The sequence below is a fragment of the Pelodiscus sinensis genome, chromosome 1 (assembly GCF_049634645.1).
Source record: "Pelodiscus sinensis isolate JC-2024 chromosome 1, ASM4963464v1, whole genome shotgun sequence".
NCBI classification, from domain to species: Eukaryota; Metazoa; Chordata; order Testudines; family Trionychidae; genus Pelodiscus; species Pelodiscus sinensis.
Window position 1 is genome coordinate 188,721,368 of NC_134711.1, and position 22,982 is coordinate 188,744,349.

General features: G+C 43.0%; 1 protein-coding gene across 1 annotated transcript in view; it reads right to left on the reverse strand.

Moving 5' to 3' along the window:
• DSCAM (DS cell adhesion molecule) overlaps positions 1–22,982 on the reverse strand; it is a 695,768-nt gene that overhangs the window by 136,693 nt on the left and 536,093 nt on the right. The window contains exons 15-16 of the mRNA XM_075912112.1: positions 12,809–12,976; positions 1,984–2,054 (exon numbers count right to left, since the gene is read on the reverse strand). Of these exons, the coding sequence (XP_075768227.1) occupies positions 1,984–2,054; positions 12,809–12,976 (239 nt within the window). The remainder of the gene's footprint in view (positions 1–1,983; positions 2,055–12,808; positions 12,977–22,982) is intronic.

Sequence of the window (22,982 nt, forward strand, 5' to 3'; positions counted from 1 at the left end):
AAATTAGAGAGCCTAATTCGAACTACCTACTCCGTGCCACGTGTAGCCGCAGGCACGGAGTCCGCACTAAGGGGGATTTAAAAATGGCGGTGCCCGACAAGATGCAAATGAAGCCCGGGATATTTAAATCCCGGGCTTCGTTTGCAACTTCGAATGCCTACATTAGCCACCCTAGTTCGAACTAGGGTGGCAGTGTAGACATACCCATACAGATTAACTCGGCTACCCCTCTGATGCCTTTTATGGTGCCTCTCTAGAGCATTAGAGTGAAGGTTGCAGTTCATGGTCTATAGTGCATGATAGTTGCAGCAGAGTTAAGAATGTGTTTATGGATAGAAGAATAGATGTTCCGTATTGATAAATGACTTAAACTTGCATTTCTTTGCTTTTGTTGTTTATGTCAGTTACATAGAGTATGTAACAAATTTAACTGTTGCACTAAAATACTATTATCATTTTTGTATATGAGTTACAATGAATTATCTTACTGCTACATTATAGTGTATGTCATTTGTGTTTTTCAGTATAATGTGCTCTTGCATATTCTTTTATTACAAAGTGTACAATGTCACCAGTTGAAAACCGCTGTAGTGCCACAGAGCAAATCAGCCATGGCCATGATTCTGAATGCCCTTTGTGGAAGAAAGGGACCAAGAAAAACACAACTCCAGTTTCACTTATTTAAATGCATTTATTTTCCTGACAACACACACAGCCTAGCTAGTCAAATGTCTAAATGGGAACAATTGTAGGCACAGATTATTGTGCCCACGTTTAACTGCACTTATGATGATGGAGGCAATTTTTGAAAATTTGAGCTGGGAAGTTTCATTTCAGCTATAAATATCGGAGTAGATGTGGGTCCATAATGCGTAAGAGGAGATTTTTAAAAGACAATGAAATTCATAGCGCCCACAGAAAGTCAATGGGGCCTAACACAGGGGAACGGCAGAGCGTGGACACACTGTCTGGAGGCCAGTTGCGGTGCTTCCCCATCTTTCTCACGCCCAGACCCTTTTAAGCTTTCTCTATTGCAGCTGTGGCCAACCCGCAGCTTGCGAGCCTCATGTGACTCTTGCCCTCCAAAAGTGTGGCTGGCAAAGCCGCGCCTGCATGCTCCCCCCAACGACCCCTGTCCCCCGCCAGCTATTCCCCCCCCCCCCACACACACTGACCCTCGACTTCCCTGTGCTTACAGGATCAGAGCTGCGGGGTTTTAAAAAGGGCACCCAAGATGGCAGCCATCTTAAAGGGGCAGCCTCTTTTTTTTTAAATTACATTTATTGTTGTTTTTGCTCGACAATTCTGTTCTGGGGCTTTTTTTTTTTCTTTGCTTGACAATTCTGGTGTGGCTCTGCATTATTTCTGCTGCTGTTTTGGCTCCCTTTGTTAAATGGGTTGGCCACCCCTAGTCTACTGGTATGTTATGGAACTTCATTGTCCCTGCTATATGGTGCAAACTATTGCTACCTGTGGAAACCATAGTTTCATCAAAAAACATAATTATATGATATGAAGGTGATGCAAACATTAGTGCTGTATATCTGACCCCTAAAAGATGAATAGCAAATAATTTCTTCCTGATTGAACAAGACAGGGCACAATCACTTGTCTTCATGGGTCACAGGAATTTTAAATAGGATGCAGTTTGTTGCATTTTATAATTGTATATCTCCCTTCCCAGTTGGAATCATTGTATTTTGCTCTTAGATTTATATACTAAATGCCAAGCTTTGCTGATGACACATGCACTACTAAGAGCCACACATATAGTAGTAACGAAGGGGAACCATCCCCAGAACCTTAGAGCAGAGGCAATATTGTAATTTGGTGAAGTTTGTAAGATCTGTTGGCAAAATGATCTGCAAACTGTATTCAAAATAACATAATTCTGATCCACAGTTATTATATTTACCCTAACAACAGGTCCTTGAATATGCAGAAATACTCTTAGAGTCTATGTTTCCTGTGATGTTTACTTACTTTCCAGGTGACCCGAATGCTTTGTGAAGATACAGGCTCAAGTTGGACTTCCTGAGGTGGGCCATCAGGAGCTGGTAAGAGAGAGACACAAACATTATAAGGCAGCTACTTACAATGCAGAATATATAAACACAAAATACAATGTCAACGTCAACACTATGGCATAGAATAGAGAGGCTTTGGGTTGGTATGAAACCATTTATCAGCCTATACAGTGAAGTTATCTCTTTACTCAAACAAAACCAAAAGGCTAAGGAGTCTCCACTAGCTGGTATCTGTAACAATGAAATACAGTATACTTCAAGATTCAGCAAGTTTGCAAATAAAACAGGAGACAGTCACAGGGTGAATTTCCTTCAAAAGCCTTGTTTCGTGACATGCTCAAGATGCTTTTCTTTCCCTTTGAAGTCTTCTTTACTGATATAATGAATATGCTTTAAGCTGTTGTGAATGTGCTAGCACTGAACAGGCAGTAGCAACTATTCAGAATTAGGGAACACAGTAACTCTTCAACCAGCTTTGATCATTTCAATATGTAATGTCTGATTAAATTCCATTTGTTAACTAAAGACTGAGCATGTTCGGTACCAAATAATTATTTTATGAAGTACAAACTGCACAAATGATTCTTCTGTGTCTAAATATATCAGTGTGGAAACCAGAAAAAGAATAGCCTGTCTGATGGAATGAGCAGTTTCTGCTGGGTGGGTCAGAAGGAGTCTCTCTTATTGTTTATATTCTAGCAAAGATATGTGTGGAGCATCACAAACAAGTGGGAAGCCAAGGTTCTGCTCCTGAGAAATTTACATCTAAGCTAGGCAATTGTTAGAGCCACAACATAATGATTGGAAGCAGTTAGTGTTGCAGTTGAGATTTAAAAAAAAAAAAAAAAAGCTAACCCAAACAAGCCATTTTAATGGAAGAAAGAGAGGGTATGTCTACACTACAGCGCTAATTCGAACTAACTTAGTTCGAATTAGTTAATTCGAACTAAGCTAATTCGAATTAGCACAGCTAGACTTAAAAACTAGTTCGAATTAGCGTTTTGCTAATTCGAACTAGCATGTCCACACAGAGGTTAAGGATACCCTGAACAGAAGTGAAGGATGGCCGGAAGCAGTGCTGGCAGGGCATCAGATGAGGACGTAGAGCGTGGAGCTGCTGTCTCAGGCTAGCTGAGGGCTGTGCTTAATGGGTCCCAACCCCCACCCCGGACAGACAGTTCTCAGGGGTGCCCCGCTTGCAAAGCAGTCCTGGCTTGGAGTGCCCGGAGTACCCACACTTGGCACATCACAGCACTCAGCCATCAGCCTGGCTTCACTTGCCGCAGGCTGCCATCTGGGGAGAGGGGGCAATTGGGGGGCTGCAGGAGAGCTTCCATCCCCAGAAGCCTGCAGAGCCAGCCCAGTCCTCCCCACTGGGGACTCGTACCCCATTCCTCCCTCACCTCCTTCCACTTACCCTTCCCTAGCCCCCCTTCCTGATGTACAAAATAAAGAAAACGTGTGGTCAAAAATAGAATCTCTCTTTATTGAACAAAACTCGTGGAGACTGGGAAAAGGAGGTGGGAGAGGGGAAGAGAGATGATGGGAGAGGGGAGGGCAACTACAATGATCAGAGGTTTGGAACAGGTCCCATATGAAGAGAGGCTAAAGAGACTGGGACTTTTCAGCTTAGAAAAGAGGAGACTGAGGGGGGATATGATAGAGGTCTCTAAAAGTATGAGTGATGTGGAGAGGGTGCATACAGAAAAGTTCTTCATTAGTTCCCATAATAAAAGGACTAGAGGACACCAAAGGAAAGGAATGGGTAGCAGGTTTCAAACTAATAACAGAAAGTTGTTCTTCACAAAGCAAATAGTCAACCTGTGGAACTCCTTGCTGCAGGAGGCTGTGAAGGCTACAACTAGAACAGAGTTTAAAGGGAACTTAGAGGAAGTCATGGAGGTTGGGTCCATGGAGTGCTATTAGCCAGGGGGTAGGAATGGTGTCCCTGGCCAAAGTTTGTGGAAGGCTGGAGAGGGATGGCACGAGACAAATGGCTTGGTCACTGTCTTTGATCCATCCCCTCCAGGGTCTCTAGTGTTGGCCACTGTCGGTAGACAGGCTACTGGGCTAGCTGGACCTTTGTCTGACCCAGTACGGCCATTGTAAGCTCAGGGTCGGGGGTCTCAGTGGACCCCCTTGATTTTCATGCAAACCTACTCCTGGGTGGCCAGGCTGGCAGCTCTCCTGCCCTAGACGGCCACTTTCCTGTGCCTAGTGCAGAGGTCGTGGACGAGGTCCACGATGTCTGCACTGGACCAGGCGGGTGCCCGCCTCTTGTGGACCAGGGCAGGCTCCCGGGAGCCACCAGCCTGGTCCCGGGAAGAGGGGGAGGGCTGGGGGGCATCGGGTGGCTGGCTCGAGCTGTGCCAGGTGGAGAGTCTGCTGGCTGGGTGCTGGCAGGCTTGCACCTGGCACGGGCACCGTAGCCAGCCCGTGCCCCTTTAAGGGGTCCTGGGCCGGGAGGAGGGCATATGAGTTTCCCTGGTGTTGCCCAGAGTGGCCACCAGGGAAAGCTGGGGAGGGCCAGCCTCCCACTAGTTCGAACGAAGGGGCTACACACCCCTTAATTCGAACTAGTAAGTTCGAACTAGGCTTAGTCCTCATGGAATGAGGTTTACCTAGTTCGAACTAAGCGCTCCGCTTAGTGTAGATATACCCAGAGGTAAGTATCTCAGAGCTGTGGCAGAGGATTCCTACATATATGAGGTGGTGTGAATAAAAAGTATGAAATCACAAATATAATAATATGACAAAGGGAGCAAAGTAATAAAGGGGGTTAGACTAAGTTGTGAGAGGGAAAGCATGAGAAAATGGAAGTTGCAATGAAAGCAGCCCTGGGAAAGGGGAAAAGGGGGCAAGAAGTCAATTTGGCTTACATGGGGTGAAATATTACCACTGTACAGAGATCCAGTGCAAGGCTTATGCTCCACTGAAGTCATGTACAAGTCCCCTTTTGTGGATCCTGTGTTCATGGGTGAATTGCACACATAGTGAGGAGGAACCATTTCATACAGCTCATGTAGATCCTTACTTTAAGGCATGTTTGACACTGCAATTAGACACTCATCCATTGGTCCATGCCAGCTAATTCCAACTTGGGCTTAGGTACTGTTTAACTGCGATGTAGACATTCGGGCTTGGGCTAGAACTGTGGTCACCAACCCATCGATCGCGATCAACTGGTTGATCCTGGGGGACCGACCAGTCGATTGCGAGGCTTTCCAAGGCCCCTCCTCACTGCCCCCCACCCTCAAGATGAATGCTGCACTGATGCTACCTCCAGTGACAATGGAGGTAGCACAGGCTTCTGGCGAGATGTTCGGGAGTTGTGCAGCTGCATGCCAGGTCCCGGAAGTGTGCAGGCTGATCTTTCTCTTCCTTCTCAACTGCTGGTGCAGTACCTAAAATGCTGGAGCATCATGCCCAGAGGAATTAGTTCCCCTGCTGCCTTCCTGCACGCGGGGAAGGGGGTGGGAGTCTGGGACCGCATCGGCTCCAGCTGCTTGGGCGGCGTGCGCAGTCCTGGGGAGTGAAGGAGCAAGGCGCATGCTGCCCAAGTGGTAGGGGCTAATGCGGTCCAGGACTCCCTCTCCCGCCCGCGCAGGAAGGCAGCAGGGGAATAAAGTCCCCAGCACGCCAGCTCCAGCTGGCACAATCTGGGACTCCCCCTCCCCCATTCCTACCCCACGCAGAAAGACATCAGGAACGTGACAGACCAGTGTTTCAGGTACTGCACCACTGTTTGGAGGACAGGGGAGCAGCCTGCGCATTTCCTGGGCCTTGGCGCACAGCTGCAGGATCCCCAGATACCAGTCCCTATCCCCTCTCCCTGCCCAGACCCCCAAGTACCCTCCCCCGGCACCCACTGGCAACCTTGCCCAGCACCCATTGGCATCCTGTCCCAGAACCCTGTCCCCCGGCCCCAGGCCTCTGCCCTGGAATCCACTGGAACCCTGTCCCCTGCCTCATCATCCATTGGCACCCTGCCCCAGCACCCTGTACCCTGCACACACCAGCACAGCTGGGGCCACATTAGTGAGGCTTGAGGGGTTTGGAGGGGTTGTGTTTTTGTATCTCATTTGTGTGGCCCTGACTGACTTTTCTGTGGGTCAGTGACCCCTGACTCAAAACAGGTTTCCTGCCCCTCTCATAAATAAAGACAATGCTAAAATCTTTTGTGTTTGACATAATATTTTATTTAAAAATGAAGCCTGGACAACAAGCCCCCAATTGGGGCCAAGCCCTCATCTCACCACAGCATCATAACTTTCCTGTACCCCCACCCTGACCCCAAATCTAGCCTATCATATACTGGAACCCCCTGTCCCGAGCCTCTCACATCCCCAAACTCCTGCACCCCCACATCCTCAGTCTTCTGCCACAACGCACTTGCACCATCCACACACTGCAAATCTGTGTCCTGAGCCCATCATACTCCCAACCTCCCTGCCCTGAGCCTCTCACAAAGCCCAACCCAAACTCCTGCACCCTCACGTTCACAAGCCTATGGCTTGCTCAGCACCCCAACCTTCCACCTGAGCCCAACCCTCCCCAGCCTGGAGCCCCCTCCCTGAGCCAGCATCCCTTTCACCACATCCTGCTGCATCCAAATTCCCTTCTAGAGCTTGCACCTCTCACCCTTTCCCACACCTAAATCCCTCATTCCCATCCCTGAGCCTGCACCTCCTGTCTCAACACAGTGAAGCTACACTACAGGGGCTCGTCTACACTGGCCCCTTTTCCGGAAGGGGCATGTAAATTTCACCAGTCGTCGTAGGGAAATCCGCGGGGGATTTAAATATCCCCCGCGGCATTTAAATAAAAATGTCCGCCGCTTTTTTCCGGCTTTTAAAAAAGCCGGAAAAGAGCGTCTACACTGGCCCCGATCCTCCGGAAAAAGCGCCCTTTTCCGGAGGCTCTTATTCCTACTTTGAAGTAGGAATAAGACCCTCCGGAAAAGGGCACTTTTTCCGGAGGATCGGGGCCAGTGTAGACGCTCTTTTCCGGCTTTTTTAAAAGCCGGAAAAAAGCGGCGGACATTTTTATTTAAATGCCGCGGGGGATATTTAAATCCCCCGCGGATTTCCCTACGACGACTGGTGAAATTTACATGCCCCTTCCGGAAAAGGGGCCAGTGTAGACGTAGCCCCAGGAGTTTTTCTAGCAAGCACGCTCTTTTGGTAGCCCCTCTATTCCTCATTCCACAAGGAATGAGGGGGCTTCCAAAAGAAGGGGGTTTTCCGACACTTGGCCCAGTCTAGATGGAATCAAATAAAAGCAGCAGTGTAGCTGTACCCTGAGAGTGTATAAGGGCCGGGGATAGCAAGTGATAGAGAGAAGGGGAACAGAAAGGGCAGGGCCTCAAGGAAAGGGTGGGGTCTTGGGGAAGGGATGGGGTAAATCTTGGCTTGTCCTGACATTTAAAAAGTGATCTTGGGTGTAAAAAGGTTGGAGACCATTGGGCTAGAGGTTCAGCTCTAGGAACCTCTCACCATGCACAGTCCTAGAACCCAGACTACATTCTGAGCCCAACACAACAATGACACGCCCTCGCAGCCTGAGTCCCATAAGCCTGAGTCAGCTGGCATCGACCTGACGTGAGGTTTTAGTTGCAGTGCAGACATACCCTAATTGTCCTATATAGTCATGAAAACAGAGAGAGTGCAACAGCAAGAATGGAGTTTCTGCTTGATCTTTAAATCAGTTTTAGACGCTGTTTACAGATAGTAATGCCATCACTCTAGATATATTATTCTATAGTAGATATGTGCAACCCATTTGATCCATACAATGAGCTGATAAATCTTGTTTTTTCATTGGTGTCACAATATGGCACCCATAAATTCCTTTTATGGCAGCAATTTCTTTCTTTCCTCCACATGCAGAAGCATATTCTCTGTCTCTGCCATGGAGGTTATTACTGCAATATATTTATATTAGCTAGATATTTGGTCTTCTGGTCTGAAGAACTGAGACTCAGCACAGGAAGCTTGTGCAGGTAGGAATGCAATCAGAGAGACACACTGCTGCAAACATTAGCTATTTTGCCTTGTTTGCTTTGCTATGCTTGGGATAACACATCCTTGAGCCCAGCTCTGATCTCACATTGGTTTCACATTAGTATTTCTGATTTATATCAATGTAAGTGAGAGCAGACTCAGGACCTAGTTTCAGGGACTTTGAAGGAGACAACTGCATTGGAATGGGTTGTGGCAAAGAATGCAGTGATTCAGTGACAGAGTGAATGTTTGAGTACTGGATTCATGGGGAGCTGGAGGTGGGGTGAGATAGGTGTAAAGGCAAGTAGAAGGAGAAAGGTCTTGCATCTGGCGGGGGATTAGACTAAATGACCCTTGTGGTCAATTCTCAGAGTTTCACTCTATGGTTCTATGACTCGAAGAATCATGATCTTATGGACTATGGGTATAGAAGATGGTGTAATGAAGTTGGACTTGAGGGGGATGATGGGTCCTTGTCTACACTATAGGGAGTTATTTAAAAATAACCCCCCTTATTTTGAAATAACAAGTCCATACTACCAAGCCCGTTATTTCAAAATAATGGCCTGGTTGTTTCAAAATCTGTGCTCCTACTTTCCTTGGCTTATAATGCTTATTTTGAAATAGTTATTTCGAAACAGCATTAGTGTGGCGCTCTGAGGCTGCTATTATGAAATAACTACTCTCCAGAGTCATTCAAAGTAATTACTCCCCAGTGCTTCCTGGGACTTTAAGTTGAGGTAGCATGTCCACATTAAGGGAGCCTGCCTCAGACTAATTTTGAGGCTTCCCTGTAGTGGGGACATGCTATTTCAATTTTGTTATTTTGGGAGTTATTCTTTCAAATGTAGTTATTTTGAAATAATTTCCTAGTGTGGATATGCCCTGGCAGAGATTGGAGAGGCAAGTGAATGGTGGAGGCACACTGTGGCTGAGTTTGTGATGGCGAAAGGAGAAGCCATGATAGAAGATGTGGTGGAAGGGAGCAAGCTGTGACAGAGGGCATAGTGGTATATGCGTGTGAGGGCATTGGGCTAGGGAAGAGGATGGTGATGGAGGGCATAGAGAGGGGAGAGTGCTGTGATAAAATGTATGGTAAGAGGCTTGTGACAGAGGGGGTAGTGGTGTGAAATCGGTGCTTGCCAATTTCTCTGTACACATTCACCGCAACTCACAAGATTATTAAGAGTTGCCAGGTATCTAACTACCACCCTGAAGGCAATGAACTGAATGTCCAGTATTGTTTCCAGGACATAATTTGGGACCCATAGGTGATTTTTCATAAAAACACCATCCAAAATATGCAAAGTTATGTTAATTTCTCAGTATATCTGCAGTGCCACTAGAAATCCATGGTTGGGCCAGCTGGCTTGAGCTCACAGGGCTCAGGTGGTGGGGCTACTTCACTGCACTGTAGATATCTGGATTTAGGTTGAAGCCTGCTCTCTAGGACCTTGTGAGGGTCCCAGGGATTGGGCTGCAGCCCAAGTCTGGAATGTCTGCGCCACAATTCAGCTGCCCAATAGCCTGGGCCCCAGTGAGCTGGCACAAGCCACTTGTGGGTTTTTAATTGAAGTGCAGGCACATCCTTGGGATATGTTTGCACTGCAGCTGTGAGTGAGCCTCCCAGCCCTGAGAGACAGACTCATGCCAGTACGACTCAAGCTAGCATGATTAAAATGGACACTGCTGCGCAGGTGGCTGTTCAGGCTCTCAAGCCCCCACCTAACACCTCTGGTTCCGCACTTGACTAGCTAGCCCCAGTCCCTGCCAGAACCACCGTGTCCACGCTGCTATTTTTAGCATGCTCACTTGAGCCTCACTAGCGCAAGCCTGTCTACCTGGGTCATTCTCAACATCAGTGTAATCATGCCCTTATACAGATGGACTACATCTATTGAGCCATTGATAACGATTTGCATATGGGAGCCAACTTTTCTGCAGCTTTGCTTGCCATAGGTAATAAATAAACAAACAAACATTTCTCTAGGCCCTTCCATTGAGCATCTTAAAATGATTTACAGATATGATTTATTTAAGGCTCAGAACATCCCCTTGAAACAGGTAAATGTTGTTATCCCCACTGTATAGATGAAGAGATTGAGGCACAAAGAAGATAAATGAGCATCTTAAGGTAAAGTCAGAAAGAGAATCCTATTACCTCATCTTGCATTGCTAATTCTAACAATACAGAGAAACAAAGAAAAATAACCCCTCTGCTTGCCTGCCAAACCCTGACAGTAATGAGCTCTCCCAGTCTATTTTTCAAAGGAGTAGCTTTTAAAGTTATGGGGAGGTGAGCTCCAATAACCTTGAAATCAGCTCCAGATTAGTGAAAGGACAGAGGATATTGCTTGACTCTCCTCCTGCTGAAGGCAACCTTTTCAGTTTACTTTGTAATAAATAATACCAGTAGCCTGGAGTCACACTAGTGGAGGAGATGTGATCTGCACCTTTGCCAGGAAGGGATTTGGATTTTTAAATTTTTAATGTTGTTGTTTTTCTCAAGCCTTCATTTTGATCTCTCCCCTTAGGCTTCTACTTCCTGCTTAGCACCCTGAGCTAATTTAACCCATCTGAAATAAGAGCAGCAAATGACAGTGAACAACGACAAGTGACTGCACTTCTGTACATCGCATGACTGATCAAACCAAAACCAAGACAACAGTTATTATGCACCTGACCTTCCCTCTTCTGATTGTTCCCTGAATGAATCAGTGACTTTTGACTGCGGTTCCACAGAACTGACCTTTCACTCTAACTGGACAGCTCCCTAATGAGAGCAGTGAAAGACCCACTCATCCTGAAACTAGGTCAGGAGGCATTAAATAAAATGTGACATCCAGGTTTCAGCCTGCTAAAAGGGAAGCTAGTCTTTAATGGAAGGTCAATTGCTGATGCTGACATGTTAATTACCAGACAAAAGAAAGTCAGAAAGTGAGACACATTCCATGTTCATTAACAGAAAATACTAATAACTTGTGGGAATATATAAGAAACACAATTTCTTTAGGGGATTTCAGAGAGAAGGAAGTGGAGGTACTGTGGGCTCTGAGGAAGGGTAACCTGTTTCCCTAAAGATTTCACTTTCACCTCGAAAACAGGGAAAAAAAATCAGTCTACTCATCCTTTTCTTGATATATTGTAAAGAAACCTGCTGCCTGCCACTGAAGAATCATATCAAATTAAAACCCATAACGCAGAATTCTCTTCATTCTATCTTCTTTTTCTAACACAACCATTACTTGAGGGCAGAAAGATATGCTGGAAAAGGGCATCGGGATGGTGGTGGGAAATGAATGCAGCTCAGGTTGTCTCCTGTTTGCTTCCGTTTCCACAGTAAGCTCTTCTACTCTTATTCTTTGTCACAAATCCTTCAGAAGTTAGACTGATCACACAGCAAGGGGCACATTTTTACTGCAGTGGTTTAGTTTTCTATTAATATTAGTAACACTCCAAGACAAATTCTCATACATGGGCTAATTGAAGTGCCACAGAGTGTCTAGAGCCTGCCCTAGATCATCATGTAAGCTTTAGAGTGTGGTTGTGCTTTATCTGCCACAATCCAGCTCCCCACTACTTACATTATTATTTTACCTCTTAACTGTAAATAGTTTCATAGTTTCCAAGGCCAAAAAGGACCATGGGGACCATCTAGTCTGACCTCCTGTAAAACACAAGGCCATAGGGCTTCCCCAAAACAACTACTAGCACATATCTTATTTAAAAAAAACAGCAGGGAGGCATTAGCATGTTAGCATAGAATAAAATATACACGGCACAGGTATGCTTTTCAAACAAGAAATGGCAGATTCTTTCAGTATGTTGAACTTTCTTAGGCTCCTCTGTAAATCCCAGCTGTGATCTCTGTTCTTTTAACTGCAGTAACTGGGAAGGGAGGCATTTGCAGACATTGAACATTATATTAAATATAATTCCAGGAACAGAAAGATCTGACATTGGCTTCAGAAAGAGAGAGGTGGCAGAGCAAAGAAAAGCAATAAAGGATAACTTTTTTTTTCCATTGCAGCAACTGAGACACATGGAGACTTGAATGCAAAAAAGTCACTACACACAGCAATTGCTGGCTCAAAAAAGGCTAACCAAGGCATTAAGGGGAAAGTGTTGTCAGAATCCTCTTGCCAAAAAAGAGAGAGAGAGAGAGAGAGAGATTGAGACAGTGGCCATGTTCTGACTGAACAGTCAGTCACTTGCTCTCCTGGCTGAAGAGGAAGTGCTGCAATGGCCAATGCTATCTGCAGTGCAGGACTGCATGAAAATTAAATTCAAGGAAACAATATTAACTAGTTCAAACTAACTGCAATGATTTAGTTTCTTCCTTCAGCCAAGATGGGCAGAGAATAGCTCAATAATGACATTATTCATGTAGATACACATTTTTAATCTTGAGAATTTTAAATTAGGCATACAAAATGATATTTAGGCATCTAAAAATAAACAGATCCGATTTTTATAAATGCTGAGTCATCACTAAAATGTAGCTCTTATTTACGGACGTGCTTCCACAGGACTTTAAATGCACAGTTTCTAGCCCCTAAGGCTGAAAATTTGAGGCACAATATTTTTTTGACCACTAGATGCCAATTAACAGCTTTAATGACAAGCCTGCTTAATGAGGTTTCTAAGTCATGCTTTCTTGGAATATTTTGGGATCCGCTGTAAGATAGCTGCAGTAATGTAGCTGGCATTACAAACAGAGATTACTAGCAAGGAAGAAAACTTGTGCTCAGGTGAGAGTTAGCTAACATCAGAACATACCTGCTTCATCTGTAGTGATAGTGAGCTCATTGCTTGCTTCACTCTTGCCAATGCGGTTTTTGGCGTACATGCGGATGTTGTAGGTGGAGGAAGGGTGGAGGTCAATGATAGTGGCCTGGTTCAGCTGAGGGGAGACATCTTTGGTTCGCTGAACGGAATCCCAGGAGTCTGTTTGATAAAATGGGGGGAGAGAAAAAAACTAAAAACAATTTCCCATTCATTTTGTTATTTCCAATATTTAACTAACTCACTCTTATGAGAAAATGGCATATAGAATTTCTCTTCAGTACTCCTTCTCTTTGATCAAAGTGCTCACAGAAAGTGGTCTCAACCTGGGGTGCATGAACAGGTCCAAAGGGCTTGTTACAATCCTCCCTTTTTTATAATTAAATAGGAGTGATAGGAGTCCCCCAATTTTATTTTGTGACTGGGAAAAGGATGAGACCTGCTGTCATTCAGTGTTCCTCAGAAGGTTGGTAACTGTGACAAATAGGCTTGAAAGGAAGTTGTTTGACAGGAACAAGAAGGGGGACAGGGAGGATGCTTAAAGATGCAAAGGATCATTTAGAAAGGTAAAAATGTTTTATATTTTAAATTCTTAAGGGCTCACTCCTGCAAACTTATCCAATGAGCTATGCAGATAAGTGTGAGTTTAAGTGAGATGTGGGCCAATATACTTGGCACTTTTCAGTATTGAGTGCTAAGCCTCTGAAGCATGTTCTCCAGTTAATGATGCAGATCCAAATTCAATGAGATTTAACACTGGTGGCGTCATGATGTGCTTGTAAAAAGAGGAAATTTATCCAGATTAAATCAATATTTAAGGAAATCTGGGGTTATTCGCATTTAGCATAAATTATTCACTAAACTTGCTTGACACATAGTATTAGAAAGGACAGAATTTGGTTACATGTAGTAACTACACTGCCTCAATGTAACATTAAATCAGTCCAAATAAAACAGCAGCACTGATCTGTTTTAAATCATCTTGACATCTCTTATGTGTTGTCATCTGTCATTTCTTTTTCACTGTATTGCATATTTCTCCTTTAACCTCTGCAGCATCCTATGGGATTTAGCTGGGAGCTAGACGTGGTGTTGTATATAGCGAGGGTCACTGCAGGCAGCATCATAAAAAGCTCACCAGACAGAAAAGTCTAGGTTAAAAATACGAAAGCATAGCAGGAAACAATATACTGTGTCCAGTTTTTGAGGCACTATGCACTTCTTTCTCTCTTTCTGTAGCATCTCTTAGGGTACATCTACACTGTACTGTAAAATCGAAATAAAATACACAATTTGCCATCACTCTAGATATATTAGTCTTTAGTAGATGAGTATCTTATTTCGATTTTATTTTGAAAATAGGCTATTTCGAAATTTGGCGCCTCTACATGGTGCCAAATTTCAAAATAAAGCACTATTTTGAGACATCCCTTATTCTTCATGGAACGAGGTTTACAGGGATGCCGAAATAGCACATCTGTTATTTAGAAAATTATTTTGAAATATCAGATGCATTCCTTGGACGTGGGGTAGCTATTTCGGGATACCTCCAGTATCTTGAAATAGCCTTGCAGTCTAGATGTACCCTTAAAAGATGCACAGGTTGTTTATGTGCTAAACAATTTTGTTGGTTGCAGAACAATACTATTCTTTGTTTGTCTGCACTTAAAAATGAACAAACATTTAGCTATCAACTGATGCTCATTTAAAAACTTCTAAATGTTTAGGCATCAGTGGATGCAGCGCTAATCCACTGCACCGTTCATTATGGAATCATCACTGCTACCTTTGCAGTACTGCTCCCAGGATGTCTAAGCCTAAAGGCCTTCTCTAAACATAGCCTCTGTAAAATTTGCTTTGAATACACCGTACACTTTATGGACATTTTCAGTTGGTGCTCTTGTTCACAGATTGAAACCACCATGCTGTGTCTTAAAAGACAAACATTTGAATTAATGCAAAAGCAACCAGGAGTCCTGTGGCACCTTATAGATTAACAGATGTATTGGAGCATAAGCTTTCATGGGCAAAGACGATGCATGTCAGATGTGACATGCATCTGACAAAGTGGGTCTTTGCCCACGAAAGCTTATGCTCCAATACATCTGTTAGGCTGTGTCTACACTGGCACCCTTTTCCGTAAAAGGGATGCTAATGAGACACTTCAGAATTGCAAATTTCGCGGGGGATTTAAATATTCCCCGCGGCATTTGCATGAACATGGCTGCCGCTTTTTTCCGGCTTGGGGTTTTGCCGGAGAAAAGCACCAGTCTAGACGGGATCTTGCGGAAAATAAGCCCTTTTCCAGAAGATCCCTTATTTCTACTTTCAAGTAGGAATAAGGGATCTTGCGGAAAAGGGCTTATTTTCCGCAAGATCCCGTCTAGACTGGCGCCTTTCTCCGGCAAAACCCCGAGACGGAAAAAAGCGGCAGCCATGTTCATGCAAATTCCGCGGGGGATATTTAAATCCCCCGCGGAATTTGCAATTCCGAAGTGTCTCATTAGCATCCCTTTTACGGAAAACGGTGCCAGTGTAGACACAGCCTTGGTGTATAAGGTGCCACAGAGCTCACTGTCGCTTTTGCAGATCCAGACAAACATGGCTACCCCTCTGAATTTGAATTAATGACAGTAGCCATCACCCCCCCTAAACACTGCAATTCGGGGATAGCCATAAACCAATATTTCAGTTAGTCCTGTATTCTGTATATACCAAATATATCAGCAGAAAGAATTAAACAACCATAAAATATGAAATGGGGAATCATTCAGTGACGGACAAGCCGCAAGAATGTCTATGGTTCATAAAAGCATCCAGATATGGGAAACTCTCTACTAGATGTACCGCTGGCAAAACATACTTCTATGCCACCCTTCCTGCTGCCATTGCCATTGGAGGGCAAGAAGGAAGCATAGCTGGAATGCACGGCTTTCTGGTTCTTTTTTTGCTGTCAGATGGACCTTTGGGGACTATTGCCAGCTGATACATTTAAGAGCAGCCATTAGGCTATACTAATCTGCTCTGGGGCTGATCTTAGAATCAGGAAGTTGCAACTGGCTCCATGATGATCCCGCAATTGAGATGAACTCAGCAGAATCTCAGGGCAGCGGATAATCTGGCCTGTAATAGTTACCTATGGTTGTGGTTAGAATTGTACATAAGGACCTCAGCCAAGATAGGAGCTCCACTGTGCTTAGCCCTGAACAAACATAGAGAAAAACAATCTCTATCTCAGGTTGTTATGTCAACAGTTCTGGAGTAAAAAGATCCAGTTTATATGGAATTATTAAACTTTCCTTATAGGAGATAATAATTTTGATTTGAGTATTTTACAAAATTGATTAAGATGTTTAAAAAGATTTCCTTCAATGTCAGATTTTTAAAAAAAAATAAATTACTCAAATAAGACAATCTAGTCTGAAAAAATCCCCTAAATTCTTGGCAGATTAAATAGTGGTATACTAAGATAAGGAAGGAGATGGAAAGCCAGAAACGCTAAGATTTCTAATTATATTTTATTCCAGATTGACACAGTGTAGATAATACACAGATTTTAGAATATTTTATGATCCAAATTTCTGGGGCGATGGGGGAAATAGGAAAAGCTTGAGACACACACAAGAACAAAACTGTTTAATTTCTCTCTAGTGTTGTTAGCAGCTGACACACTCACACAAAAGCTGACTTAAATCCTGCTGCTAGATGTTAGAAATAAAATGGTTGTTCTGATGTTGGAAGTAAAAATTCATCCAGTCAGTTACAGTGATTGATTTATAACTCTTTTGGTTTCCTATTATCATATTAAAGCATTTTAAAATCAACGTATTTAATGGGGTTTTAACTTAGAAATAATATATACAGAATGGATAAGAATCATACATCAAAAAGCAAAGAGAAAGCATAAAATTTCAGTTCCTTTTTTCCCTCAAAAAGAGATTTTTTTAAAAAAATCAGGCAATTCTAAGTGCTATATAAAATGCACACTGAGTGAAAGTGTTTATGAAAATCAGTACCTCTGTGTTGTACTTTTCGCTAATTCTAAAGGTAATGATTGACCCACAAAGGTCCATTTATAGAATCTAGTCAGGCTGAATATGTTTTATATTGTACTTTACTACTGATTTGGAGGGATAATTGTATAGGTAATAATTTTTGCTAATACTGAATTTCTATTTTGTGTGTGAGATGCCATCTAGTGAAACTATTTAAAACTACACACATTTGTCATATGCTTTGCTAAAACCGGTATGATTTCTTGAAGCTACCCTTTTCAAGCTGCAGATAAAGACCGTGATTCTGGAAATCCATGCACAGAATGGATAAAAGAATGTGCTTAAATGCAAGTGTGAGCTGAGTCTATGTACAGGTATGAGGAAAGCTAAGCACTAAGTATAATCCTTCCTTTGCACCTTTCTCCCTGAGGCTATGTTTACACTGCTGTGCTATTTCGGGATACCATAGCTATTCAACGTCAATTGAGTGCGCACATTATTTTGAAATATAATGGGCTTGCTATTCTGACTCCCTGTCAACCTCACTCCACAAGGAGTAAGGGACATTTCGGAATAGTGATTTATTTTGAAATAAGTGCTGTGTAGACAGCGCCATATTTTGAAATTGATTCAAAATAAGCTGCACAATTTGCTTAACTTATTGTGTAGATCACCCTAACTTTCAAGGATGCAGCATCAAAAATAGGCAAGGTATGGAGTAGACATAAATAAGCTCCAGCATGATGAGACACCTGGTTACATGCTTTCTCCTACCCCTTGTCCCTTCTGCTAGCAGGCTGGAGTAATGCGATGAACAGACTGCAGTAATTTAATTGGGCCATGGATGGATGGATGAAGGCAGAGCTGGCCTATCAGCCCAAGCCTAGAATCCTGAAACCATGTGATTATACAAAAGTCTCAACTTTTATTTAAAAAAAAAAGAGTTTATGGCCCACTTTGTTGTAAAGAAAAGCTTGAAAATGTGACAAATGAAGGATGCTAAAATGTATGCCTTAGTCTGAAAGGAAAGGACAACAGCTCAGAAAGGGGTCAATTACCCCATTCATCTCAATCCTGTGTTAATTCCCTGACCAACTCCTCTGGAAAGCCCTGTAACCCCTTCCCACCCTTTGTCCTGGAGGACTGTGTGTGTGGAAGGAGGATTAGAGTCCCACCAATCCAACAGTGACACCTCAGTTGTTGAAATAAGTATGGGAAGCTGCCATTCCTTAAGGGTATGTCTACACTAGCCCCCTAGTTCGAACTAGGGAGGCTAATGTAGGCATTCGAAGTTGCAAATGAAGCCCGGGATTTAAATATCCCGGACTTCATTTGCATCTTCCCGGGCGCCACCATTTTTAAATGTCCCTTAGTCTGAACTCCATGCCCGCGGATACACGCGACTACACGCTGCACGGAATAGGTAGTTCGAATTAGGATCTCTAATTCGAACTACCGGTACACCTCGTTCCACGTGGCGAGTCAGGAGCTTTCTGATACCTATAAAATCATGAATGCTATAGAGAAAGTGAATAGGGAAGTGTTATTCACCCCTTCACATAACACAAGAACCATTGGGGATCATTCAGTTAAATTAATTTGCAGCAGGTTTAGCACAATTATAAGGACGCATTTCTTCACACAAAATATGGTCAACCTGTGGACCTCCTTGCCAGGGGATGTTGCAAAGGCCAAAAGTATATCTGGGGTTAAAAAAATTACATTAATTCATGGGGGATAGATCCATCAGTGCCTACTACCCAAGATGGTCAGGGATGCAACCCTGTGCTCTCAGTATCTCTAACCCTTGGACTGCCAGAAGCTGGGACTGGATGACAGGGGTGGATCACTCAATATTTGTTCAGTTCTATTCATTTCCTCAAAAGCATCAGGCACCTGCCACTCTCAGAAACCAATATACTGGGCTAGATGAACCATTGGTCTAAGCCAGCATAGCCATTCTTATGTTGCTCTGGCTCTCAATGACTGAAGAGGGGGCTCATTGCTATTTCAAATGGGGAAAGGGCCATGGTTGATGGCTGGGGCCATGAGAGGCTTCATGTCATTATGTGCCTAACCCAGACATTGTTATGGTGCTAGGTTGCTCTTTGAGTCCAGGACTTGCTCATAATTCTTTACCTTATAACACAACATTCAGTACCGGCTTTGTACAACATCAAGCCTATAATAGAAACATCAGGGTAGAGTGAAAAGGGCTAATGACAATGTAATGCAGTGTGATTTGGCAATATTTTCAAAATAGATTGCTAAACACTGTATGCCATTTTAATCTGCAGGATGCTTCTTGCCTACTCTGCTCCTTAATGGGCCCTTCATATCCTCACCTGCCTTTGCTACAGTTCTTTAATTCATGTAAATGACTTTTGAGTCACATTCTCATGGAAGTCATGGAAATGGAATTTTGTTCTCTTCTGTATTCCCCAATATCTAACTACTTCTTGGCACTCTTCTAAAATCGCAGGAGATTCAGAGCTACTAATGCTTCTTGAAAGGGGCAGTTGGTAGGTTTGGGTGATGGATGATGAGCTCATGGTGCTTGTCAGAGATATGTGGTCTTTTCTGTCATTCTGGAAGGGCAATAAATCTGGTTGCTTTCTGACAATAATTACAAGTGGATTTATTCAAGATTTGGAATGCAACTTTCAGTGGAGGGTGTTATGATGGGTTTGGGATCAGAGAAACAGAAAAGGAGATAGCATTCGGTCACAGTTTAGGAACAGTTGTGAGGGACTTGATGGTTGGATTGGGAGGCTGCTAGAAATACTGTACTTAAGATGTTAGCATCCCCACTCCCCGGTGACTTGTCTGTGAAATTTTAAAATATTAATCTATGGCTTACTGTAGGTAGAGATTTATTGATTAAGGCTATGTCTATGCTAAGTGTTTGTCGGAAGAGGCAATGCAAATGAAGTGCTGATTAGCATTTTCTCGTGTTTCATTTCCATAATTCATTCCAATCCATTTATGCGCAAGAGGTTTTTGCATAAAAACATGAGGTGTGGATGTGTCCATTTTGCACAAAAACACCTTTTTGTGAAAGATCCTTATGCCTCTCTCAGAGAGGATCTTTTTGCACAAAATGGACACGTCCACACTGCATGTTTTTGCGCAAAAACGTCTTGGGCAGAAACGGAACAGAATAGATTATGCAAATGAAGCTCAAGAAAATGCTAATCAGCGCTTCATTTTCATTGCCTCTTCCGACAAAACACGTAGTGTAGACATAGCTTAACCGATATTTCTAGGCTGACACACATTTTCAGACTTGCAAATAAGATACTCAAGTATAATATAATATTAGAAAACAACTATACTCATGTTCATGTTAGGTATAATGTATATGCCACAGAGCCATAGCTGGGAAAGTAGTGTCCTGAGACCTTCCCATGAATTGTCACTTGAAGCAGAAATTGTAGAATGGGGGAGAGGGGGAGAATCACTTCTTCTGGGTTCTTGTCTCCATTCTGACTGCTCTACAATCGTCAGGACCCAGGTACCTAAGTAGTCAGCTGGCATAGAATCACAGAATCATAGAACTGGAAAAGACCTCATAAGGTCATCAAGTCCAGCCCCCTGCTCTAGGCAGGATCAATTCCAAGTAAATCAACCCGGCCAGGGATTTGTCAAGCCGAGACTTAAACACCTCTAGGGATGGATACTCCACTACTTCCCTAGGTAACGCATTCTAGTGCTTCACTACCCTTCTAGTGAAATAGTTTTTCCTAAAATCCAACCTGGACCTCTCCCACCACAACTTGAGACCATTGCTCCTTGTTCTGCCATCTGTCACTACTGAGAACAGCCTTTCTCCATCCTCTTTGGAACCTCCCTTCAGGAAGTTGAAGGCTGCTATCAAATCCCCCCTCACTCTTCGCTTCTGCAGACTAAACAGACCCAAGTCCCTCAGCCTCTCCTCATAAGTCATATGCTCCAGCCCCCTAATCATTTTGGTTGCCCTCCGCTGGACCCTCTCCAATGCGTCCACATCCTTTTTGTAGTGGGGGGCTATTCTCGGAAGGGCATTATAGATTCTTATAATCTGCTGTGTGAATGTTTTGCTTAAATTATCTTCTAGCCTGTTATTTCCTTCTTTTGTCTATGTACACTAAGCAGTGGGTTTAATATTAGTTCAGGGATCTTATCTTTCTAAGCTCACTGTTTTTCCAAAATCTGAAAAAAATCAGCAACAACCCCTTTTGACTCTCTTTTTCTTCAGCACCGGCTTCCCCAGCAACTCAGCTTAAATTAACTTTCCCAATGCCTTTTTTCTGCCTTTCTATCTTCTTGATGATTTATCTACATAGTGATGACCAAAAACTGGGCACAGTAGTTGCATGCAAATGATCACCTGCCCATTGCCTACACTGTGAGGGTACTCAGCATCTTGCAGGATTGGGCCCACATTGTTTATTTAGCTATACAGTTTTAATGTATTATCTCATGCACCACTTCCTCCACCCATTCCTTTTGCTTTCCAGATTCAAACTTTTGCCATTATAATATGCTCTAGTCACATAACCATTTTTAATCTACGTTAGCCTTGCTTCAGGGGGATCATGTGGTATTGTTCGGATGCAGTTTTGACACCCAAGTACATCATGTTCACTGCTTCACCCTTGCATGCACTCTGTATCATCACCTGAAAAGTATCCACCAGATTTACAGAAAATAGAGACCCTGATTCTGATGAGGGTGTGTCAGGGAGGGATGGTATTCTAAACTCCTCTTCTTCTGGGTTAGTGGAGTGGATTATGTGTGAATAGGAAAAGCCAGACCCAAAAAACGTGGACGTGTGCATGTAACATAGTTATATTCCCTTGCTAACCTGCATACCTTCCATGCATGCTATACTGAGAATCCAGCCAATATTTCATAGGGAATAATTTCACTGATATAATTTACATTTTTACATAATATCTTTCCCTAAAAACCAACCAAACAAGAAACCGTGCTTATGAGTGTTTTATACAAACAAGTGTGACATTTGCTTCTATTTTGCAGTACAGCATCCTCCTAACTCCCAAAATAGGAATATGAATATGCTATTCTTGCACACCAAAGAGCATGTGCAGGTAGGATTGCTACTTCTCTGCTACACAAACTAGTATGTCCAAGGTGATCCTGCAAAATATTAAAGATATGTAGTGGAATATAATTTTTACAAATAGTTATCAGTTTCAAAGAGTTAAAAATAGAACATTACACCAATACTCTCTCATTATTAACTTCATCAGCAATATGTTTGCACTGATAACTATATATATTCAAAATGCATCACTTATTAGACTATGTCTGCAGGTAATCTCCATAGACAGAGTATCACGAACACCAGGATGGAAAGCATTACAAAACAAATGAACAAATTAAATGTCCTTTTTTAATATTAAAGCTTGCTTATCAACAAAGCAAACCTTACACATCTATAGTTCTCTGCTTCCAACCCAGTGCTTTCTTGGGTTATGAAAGCATATGAAAGCCTGGGCTTAAATTTTAAACATGACTTTGATTTGCATGGACATCAATGGAATGTAAATATGTGCTTAAAGACAATCCTATGCTATGTTTAAATTCTTTCCTGAATAGAGATGATTTCCTGACTCAGGAGTTATGGTTATTTTCTTCCAGTTTATCAGGTTCTCACCATTCTCCAATAACTCTTTCAGGTTTTTGCCACAATGCTTTATTTGTTTTGCATTCCTATGCAGAATATTTCCCTTCCCCTCCCCACACAACATGGTGAAAGACTGTATTGGTGAGTGTGTAATGTCTTACAATGTCGCATATACAACATGCATGAAACAAACAGACACACGCCTTTCATCTACATATTTGGAACATTAAATGAATCAGAGTAGCATGGCTCACAGCAACAACATGTTAGGTGTGAGAAAGCATAAATGGAAGTGATGTTATGACCTTACCGATAATTCTTTCTGCTACCTGTCCAAATAGAGTTGAAACTCAAGCCAACATGCACCTTTTATGTTACAGAGCAACCCAGAGGCAGAACTTTGATATTTATTCCAAAAGTTCAAATACTGAAAAATGTAAAATGTCACTATATTTCCCAAAATGGTATTTTCCCTTTAAGAATATGAATTAGCACTCCTGTAGTGATACTGACAGATGAGTTAGCTTTACTTATGAGCAGC